The sequence below is a fragment of the Neopelma chrysocephalum genome, unplaced genomic scaffold (genome assembly GCF_003984885.1).
Source record: "Neopelma chrysocephalum unplaced genomic scaffold, ASM398488v2 Primary Assembly neopelma1_125, whole genome shotgun sequence".
Taxonomy (NCBI): domain Eukaryota; kingdom Metazoa; phylum Chordata; class Aves; order Passeriformes; family Pipridae; genus Neopelma; species Neopelma chrysocephalum.
In genome coordinates, this window is record NW_020897787.1 from 47,436 (window position 1) to 56,330 (window position 8,895).

The 8,895-nt window shown below is 53.3% G+C and overlaps 1 protein-coding gene across 5 annotated transcripts in view; it reads left to right on the forward strand.

Annotated features, from left to right (window-relative positions):
• The window catches only part of RIPOR1 (RHO family interacting cell polarization regulator 1), a 37,670-nt gene extending 36,373 nt beyond the window's left edge, over nt 1-1,297 (forward strand). For 3 of the 5 annotated variants that reach the window (XM_027698278.1, XM_027698275.1, XM_027698279.1), the window contains one exon: nt 366-1,297. In XM_027698278.1, the coding sequence (XP_027554079.1) occupies nt 366-463 (98 nt within the window). In that variant the 3' untranslated portion in view covers nt 464-1,297. The remainder of the gene's footprint in view (nt 1-365) is intronic. The other 2 variants (XM_027698277.1, XM_027698276.1) reach the window with 2 other exon arrangements.
• The last annotated feature ends 7,598 nt before the right edge of the window (nt 1,298-8,895 follow it).

Here is an 8,895-nt window from a genome sequence, read left to right on the forward strand (position 1 = left end):
TGTTGGAGCTGCCAGAGCCGGCACAGCCCTGAGCACTGGTCCCTTGGCCCCAAGTGAGGCTCTCCACAAGCCAACACTCCTGCAGCCCAAACATGGGTGATCCCTGCCCCGCGTGGGCAGCTGAGGAACAGGATTTGCAACCTCTGAATCAGGAGCTCTGGGGACTTTTTGAGCCGGATCCCAGCTGGGACCTGCCCAAGGGTGTGCTAAGGAGGACAAGAGAGGTCTCCATGCTGTGGCCATAGCACGCAGGCTGTGCCAGGCATTAGGCATGTTCCCTTGTAAGGGCCGGGAAAGGTGGCCAGGGATGACCAGGGGACAGAACTCCCACAGTTCGGATCACTGACCACGGTTTGTACTTGCAGGGGAAGATGGTAAATCAGCTCACCGGCGGCTGGAGGAGACCCTGGACAGCCTCCCACGGATCTTTGCACCAGCCAGCATGGCCAGTACAGCTTTCTGAGACCCACGCACGCCCACCTGCCATCCCTGAGGGCACAGGCACCGCCGGGCCGCCCGGGCTTGCACGGACTGGGGACCCGGCAGCTCCCGCTCTCGGCACCACACCGCAGTATTACCCCCGCCGGCAGCTCGCCACGGCCGCACACTGCCTTACGGAGCACCGCTTCCCCGGCCCCGGCCCCTGCACCGCTGGGCAGGGGGGCTCGCTGCACATCCCACCCTCTGATCGCTATTTAAAATACCCGCGGAGCCCACCCTTCCTGCCCCCCGGGGCGGCGGGGAGAGGTACCGGATTTCTCTGCTCCTCTTGCCTTCCTCTCGCTCGAGGGCGCGCGCCCTGTCCCGGAAGGACCTGCACTTTGGAAACTTTGCTGTTTCTTTCCAGGAGTTGCCTGGGCCATGGGGACTGCTGCCCTCTGCCACCTGGAGTCCCCAGGACTTAAATAAAGTGAAATATAAGATATTAATATATTCTGCTGGCGTTTCTTCTTTCCAGCTCCACATGCTCCTGTCGCTCCCCGGCTGTGGCTGTAGGGAGAGTAGTGAGATGTGGCCCCAGCCCAGAGCCTTTCCTGGTCTGTTGGGAAGTGCCGTGGAGGGCAGGGGCAGGAGGAGCAATAGAGGGACGGACAGACGGACAGACAGAAGCTGCCACCTTTTTTTTTTTTTGGTTTGTTCTGTTTTATTTTATTTTTTATTTACAGATTTTTGCAGAAAAACAAAAGCAAAAAATTCTTTTCTATAATGTCTCTATAAATCTATATATAATGTAATTACAGAGAATGACTAATTTTGATTTTAAACCAGAAATAAAACCAAACGTTTAATGAGTGTCGGTGTCGCTGTGAGGATGTTTCTTTGGCCCCAGTGCCCTGAGACAGGGCAGGCTGAGGGTCAGCTTAGACAGCTGGAGGGTGATGGGGTGTTGTGGGAAATTATTGTGATTTCTGGCACTGCCTGCACATCAGCCAAATGTTGCCAAAATTTGGCTGCTGGGCCAAACTGTCATCACCCAAGGTGGTATGAGATGGCCACACAGGATGGGAGCCACTGAAACCAGGACTGGCTCTGGAACAGTGACAGCCCCGTGCGTGTGCATGTAAATCCACACATTCCCCATCTCCAGCTGCTGCCATGTGGGAATGGTTATCCAGGCCCTGATCTCCAGTTTGGACCAGTAAGGACCCATGTCCAGCACTGGGAGCAGATTGCAGCAGCTGCGGTGGCCATAGCTGTGTCCCCAGAAGCCCTCGCACCGGATGGGTGTGACAGGGAATGCTAAACCACCCTAAGCTGCTGTGCCTCATCCCAGGATATCCGCTGTCCCCACCTCGCTGTGTGGTACTGGGCTGGGAGAAGGGACTGCTCCCTGTGTCCCCTCTTGCTGCTTTTCCCTCACCACCTTCCCCTGGGGCTGGAGGTTTTGCGCCCCTCCTGTGCAGCTTGCCTGGCACCTATGAGCTGCTGGACTGCTGGGAAGCTTGCTGGGAAGGAAGCTTATTGGAAGCTTACTGGGAAGGAAGTGCTGTTTCCTCTGGCTCTCCCAGGAAGGAACTTTGACCTCTTGGTGGCTTCTGACAGGGGCAACGTGATGGGGGCCACCTCCCTGGCACTCACAACACAAACACTTCTCGCTGCTTTGATTTTTTTTCCCGAGTTCAGTAGCTTTGGCAGCGTGTGGCTGGTGACACGGAGCCTTCCTCCCCACCGAGGAGGAGGTGGCATCGGGCTACAATGTGCATGGCAGAGCACTGGGTCTTGTGCCACCTCCCAAGGGGCTGGGCAGAAAGAGGGGGAACACTGGAGATTTGTGCCTGCACCACGGAGTGGGGCTGCCTGCTCGCTCCTGTGTGCTGTCACCGTGGCACTGGGGAACCCTGGAACTGCTCCCCCTCTCCCTGTGATGTGCCTCTGTGGTTTCAATGGAGGGGTTTTTTTTTAAGCTTCATCTCTTTTGCCTCCCTCTTCTCCAAACCCTGTCCAGCACCTCCTGCTGGTCCTTGCAGGTCCCTGAACAACCCCAGTAAAGGTTGGGGGCTGACCTGCTGGAGAGCAGCTCTGCAGAGAAGGACCAGGGGGGTCCTGGTGGACAACAAGCCAGCAGTGTGCCCTTGTGGCCAAGAAGGCAAATGGTATCCTGGGATGCATTAGGAAGAGCACTGCCAGTAGATCGAGGGAGGTGATCCTGTCCCTCTATGCAGCCCAAGTGAGGCCACATCTGGAGTGCTGTGTCCAGTTCTGGGCTCCTCAGGACAAGAGAGCTCCTGGACCAGCTTCCAGCAGAGGCCAGAGATGATTAAGGGACTGCAGCATCTCTCTTACAAGGACAGGCTGAGGGAGCTGGGCCTGTTCAGCTTCCAGAAGAGATGACTGAGAGGGGACCTCTATCAGTATCTGAAAGGGAGAGGGTCAGAGGATGGAGCCAGGCTCTGCTTGGTGGTGCCCAGCAATAGGACAAGAGGCAATGGGCAGAAACTGATCCCCAGGAAGTTCCACCCGATCATGAGGAAGAATTTCTTTACTGTGCAGTGACTGCAGACTGAACAGATTGCCCAGAGAGGGTGTGGAGTCTCCCTCACTGGAGATATTCAAAAACCATCTGGACACAATCCTGTGCCATGTGCTCAGGGATGACCCTGCTTGAGCAGGGAGGTTGGAGCAGCTGACCCACTGTGGTCCCTTCCAACCTCACTATTCTGTGATTCTGTGATTCTCTAACCCCCACCAGGTATTAATAAGACATGGACGAGAATCCCCTTCTCAAGCCTTTGTTTTTCCAAGCTAAACAGTCCCAGCTCTCACGACAGCTGCTCCAATCCCTTAATCATCTTAGTGGCCTTTACGGTCCTGGGAGGGGAGTAGGTTAGAGCAGCAAAGATGTCCCCAAAAAGCAGCAGAGGCAGGGACCTCCCCTCCAGTATCGCCCCACAGTGCTGCCAGTCACCCATGCCAGAGCAGGGGCACTGCCAGCACCGGTGGAGCTGGGGATTTAGGGCCCCCAGGCCAAGCAGGGTCCTTCTATCTATGCTTTCCGATGTTTCTAAGCAAGCTCCAGGAGGTTACAGCCTCCACTTCCTTCTTCCTCACTGTAGCAGAGCTTTTTGGGGCTGGCTCAGGCAGAGTGTAGCACGTCATGGTGTATGGGATCCCATCTGGGATACTGCCTCAGCGTAACTTTTGGGTACAGTTTTCTCTGCAGATGGAATTGTGGGCAGGGGGAAACCAGGGGGGACACTGTTGCATCACTGCTGCCTCAGCCTTCTTCCACCTGTTTTGGAGACTGGACAAGCCCCAGGAGGAAGGCACAGTGCTTCTCCTAAAGCACTGCATCCCACTGTCAGCTGTAGGCAGCAAGAGGTGAGGGATGTGGGTCCCAGTTGACAAATGCAACTGTGGACAAGAGCACCAGAGAGGTGGAAACTGGCCCAGCCCTCTTCCACGTTTGGTTTCATTTCTTTACCCCCCTGAATAACTGCTGGAAATAAAACCAGCCCAGTGTCCCAGTAGCCAAAGCCACAGATTCAATTCATTCACCTACCTGGGTGTTCTCCTTGCCCTGCCAAGACCTAGTCCCCTCCCTGCAGCACAATTCCACCTTCCAAGACAAGCTACACCTTGACTGTAGAGATCAGAGCAGGAAAGAAGATTTCTGTCAGGGTAGGCAGGGAGCTGCAGGCCAGGACAAAATGACTCTGCTCCTGGAATTGCAAGATCATTATTTATGCAGCTTTAAGAACATGTGGGGGAAAAAAAACCCCAAAATTAATTCAAGAATATATTGCCCAGCCCCTTGCTCTGAATGGGTGTATGCCAGGATTGCCAAAGACCCATGCCCCATGGACATGACTAGGTCACCTGGAATTGCAGGATTGGAATTTTAACGGGAATAAACTTCAAAAAAAAGGTCTTGCTTTTCGGACCACACCATCTCACAGGGTGAACTCCCTGGGAGCCACTCTCGCAGCACCCGGGGACAGACACAGCACCACAGAGCACGTTCTGCGGCAGCATTTGTTATTTCAAAGGAGACAGTGTGCCAGCACCGTGTTTGTCAGCCAAATCTGTGTCAGCACTTAAAACATCCCCCTCCTGTATGGACGTGCTTGTGCTCAGCAGCTACTTGCTTTTCTTGTAGGAGCTGCAGCCCGTGGGAGGGTGTCTGTGTCACAGTTACATTATCCATGTGCTCTGGCTTTGGAAAGATGTTCCTTTTCCCCATTTACTGCTGTTTTTTTCTTTTAATTAAAGGGGCGCATATGGATTCTGGAGCACTTAATGGAATTGGTTTTTACCTGCTGGTCTCAGGGAAGTGTCCTGAGGAGACCCTGCAGACCATTAGCACAACGTTCCCTCCTCTTTGACAGAACTGGGGCTGGTGCAGCTGCCCAGGGTTGACACCAAGAACACCCACCAGTCAGAATGACCCCAAGCAGACACTGCCACTTTGGAGCACCACAAGCTCCAGTCAGCCCTTGTGTAAGAAATTACTTAAATCTTGAGGCCAAGTCATTTTTAGGGGGTTGTGGTTTGGGAATCTCCGGTTTGAGCAACCTCAGAGTTGGACCTCTCACCTTATCCCAGGCCTGTGGGAAATCATGTTTCCAAAGCACTCCCTAGGGCACTCAGAGATGATTTGAACAGCTGAGCTGAACCACAGCAAAGGAACAACCTCCTCGGGAGCACTGACATGTTCCTTGCAGGGCTGACGGGCACATACACATGGGCTTGTTCTCCAAGGGCCACTCCTGGGGTGACAGCAGGGGCCTCATTTCATACAGAGACCAAAGGGTGCTCCAGGCACCCTCCAAAACTTAATTTAGTGCTCTCAAGCTCAACTGCTGTCTTCCTGAGAGAGGAGTGGTGACTCCTGAGGGCTTGTGAGTGTGATGGAAGCATGGAGCTGGAAGGAGGAGGGTGAGCTCACCCAGTGCGTCGGCAAGGTGGTCAGGAGCTCCTCGCCTTCAGTTCTTGCCATTCTGCTCATGGGCAAGGCGTCTTCGGGGAAAGCCTCGCTCAGGCAGCTTTCCTAGAAGGAGCATCTGCCTCTGGGTGCCTAATTTGGACAGGCTCGGAGGCCGATTTTCAGGAGCACTCACAATTAGAACTGAAGCTGGGGGTTTGATTTCCCTGCAAGTCAGCTCAAAAGCGCCTCCAAGTGAGGAAAGCCAGGATCAGTAGGTCAGACCCCCAGCACTCGCTGGTAGATGGTCAGGGACACTTCCAGCAGAATTCCAAGTGTAGGTGTTTACCAAAACAACTTTTGCTTCCTAAGCGGCGACATTCCTACCACAAAAGATGGAAACGTTTGCCATAGGATGGCTACAAACAAAAGGCACAGGGATCATTAGCATCCATCTACTCCCTGCCCTGGGTGAGTATTTAAAGCAGCTGTAAGAAGCAGTTTAACACACACCCAGTGCTCCTCTCCATTTTGATTCGTGCCTGAACTAAATTTTAAGCTTAAAGCAGGATTCAAGGCTACAGATGAGAGATACGCCATCCTCCTAAAAATTACACCACGAGAATTGATGGGTTGACAGCTTAGCATGTAAATGACTTTTTAAAAATTCACTCTACAGAAATGTTCTGAGCAGATTTTTTGTGCTGTACTGACTTAATTCCCTTCTACACCAACTCATCTGGTGGCCAAAGGGAAGGCCATGGATGTGGGTTTTCTGGATTTTAACAAAGCGTTTGATTGCCCATCATTGGACTCAAAGATCCTTGTGAGTTCCTTCAAACACAGGATATTCTGTTTCGATGATTCAAATTTCTCATGTAAGGAAGACCCCGGAGCTCGTGGTTGTGGGCTACACCCTGTCATAATTAATGGCTATTTTTTGCCATTGCTTTGTGATTTTTTTTCTCCTTCAGCCAGAGCTGCATCGTTGTGACTCCACACATCTTGTGCCCTCTGGCCTCCAGGTAAGCTGCCCTGGCCCCGCTGGAAGGAGCTAATGGACTCATCCAGGTGTCATGATCCTCGAAAGGAAACTTGTTCTGGGTTGTCAACAGCCCCAAAAGGAGTATCGGTGCTCAAAAAGCAGCCCAGGGTGCTCTGCTGCTTTGCAAGGACTGGGAGAGCTTAGATTTAGGCAGGAGAAACCTGTAAAGCCGGGTCAGGGCCTGATCTCACTCTCAGCTCAGCTCCCCACTCACAGGCCTGGCAGACCCTTTGCCTCTCAGTGCAGCTCAACAAGTCATCACAGCATTATTCAGACCAGGATTTAAGGGCAGCTTACACATGCTAATGTATGCTAATGTTTTTCTGACGGGCTTGTCACTTGCTAAGCAGGTTGTGGTAAAGCCGAGGCTGTTGAACAGCTTTTACCCCAACCTGCAGTGACATCTCGAGTGGCACAAATTCGATACAAGGTTTTTAATGTCCATTTCAACTGTAACAGCCTAAGGATTCTTTAGTCCTACCAGCACGGGTCTGTGAAGAGGTTTCTTTACATTTTAGATTTCTCTCTGCATTCCTGGCCTTCTTGTCCTCCAGGGACTGATAGAAGAGTAAAAGGAGAGAAAAGCAGCTTCCTTCCAATGCATTTGATTTTTGAACTATTAATATTTTAACCCATTACTCTTGCTCCATTTCACATGGGTTTATGGTAGGAAAATACCAAGAGGATGCAGCATGAGCTCATAGAATTCTCCCCTCCTTAGCTTGCCTGTCAATCAGCTCCGGGTCTGCTACAGCACTGCTGGAGATGAGAAAGTATGTTAAACCCAAAAGATTCAGCAACCCAGGGAACTGCAGGAAATGAAAGACAGGCAGGCCCTGGTGCATTCTCACATAAATTCACGCATCTCACCGTGGATGCCGTGGCTCTTTCCACCTTTTGGGGAGAATTTGTGGACAGAAAACACCGTGGTGTCTAACTTCTGATGGAAGTCAACCTTGTTGACTTCCCCAGAAGCTCACTACTAAACACTGGCAGCATGTCCACCATTCCTGCAGTGCTGAAGCTAACTGGAGCAGTTTCTCCCACCCAATTACGAGCTTGGCAAGCCCAAAGTCTTTTGAAACCACCAGGAAAACACCATCTTAAATCACAGAATTGTAGAATCATAGAACCTCCTGAGCTAGAAGGGACCCACAAGGATCATCAAATCTAACTCCAGGCCCTGCACAGGACAACCCCAACAATCCCACCATGTGTCTGAGAGCGTTGTCCAAACGCTTCTTGAGCTCTGTCAGAGTTGGTGCTGTGACTTCCCTGGGGAGTCTGTTCCAGTGCCCGACCACCTTTTGGGTGAAGAAACTTTTCCCAATATTCTAAAACATAAATCTCGCCTGGAATAGCTCCAGATGTTCCCTCGGGTCCTGTCAGTGGTCACAGAGAGCAGAGGTCGGTGCTGCCCCTCCAGTGCCACTCATGAGAAGCTGCAGCCCACGATGAGCTGTGCCCTCAGTCTCCTCCCCAGGCTGAACAAGTGCCCTCAGACACTCCTCACACGACTTCCCCTCTTAGACCCTAATTCCAGTCACTTGTTGGTATTTACAAAACTGCCCTATGACTTTCCTGGTGATTAATTCACGACTGTATTGACTCCTCTTCCAGCTTAAGGAAAGCTTTGGTCTTTCAGCAGAAGGGCAAATCCCCTCCTCAGCATGGAAGATGAGACTTTCACTGTGGCCTTATCGTTCTCAGGAGCTCCTTCCCATGGAGCTGAGGCACAGCCTCCTGCCCTGGAAGTTTCACTTAGATGAAGGGGCAGTTTTAGATGAGGTGAAGGGGGCAGTTTCAGATTAGGGGGCAGTTTTGGGTTGGGGGACAGTTTTGACTCTGAAGGGGACAGTTTCAGCTGAGGAGAAGGGGATAGTTGTGGGTTAGGGGGACAGGTTTGAATGAGGTGAAGAGGGTGGCTTCAGATGAGGACAAAAGGGACAGCTTTAGGTTAGGAGGATGGTTTTCGGCAAGGTGATGAGGGCAGATTTAGATGAGGTGAAGGGGACAGTTTTAGGTTAGGGGGACGGTTTTCGGTGAGGTGATGAGGGCAGATTTAGATGAGGTGAAGGGGACAGTTTTAGGTTAGGGGGACAGTTCTCGCTGAGGTGAAGGGCGCGGTTTTGGCTGAGGACCCCGCGTGCAAAGCAGGGACAGGGGTGCCTGGGGCTCGGGGCAGCACTAACACATCCCGCGGGCCGCCGAGGGCTGCCCTCACACGGCCTCTCCGGGGTCGCTCCCCCGAGGGGCTCTGAGGGGAGGGACGGGGGGGCGGTGCCTCCCCTCAGCCCCGCCCGCCCCCGGGCGGCACGTGACGCGCTGACGCAGGCACGCACAGGCGTTTGAAGTTGGCGCGCGATCCGCGCGCTCGCCCCCGCCCCCGCCCAGCTCCCCTCCTCTCCTTCCCCGCCCCTCGCCCCGCCCGCCGCTCCCAGCGTGCCCCGCGCGGCCGCTTCCCCGCGCGCGCCGGCCCCCCCCCCCC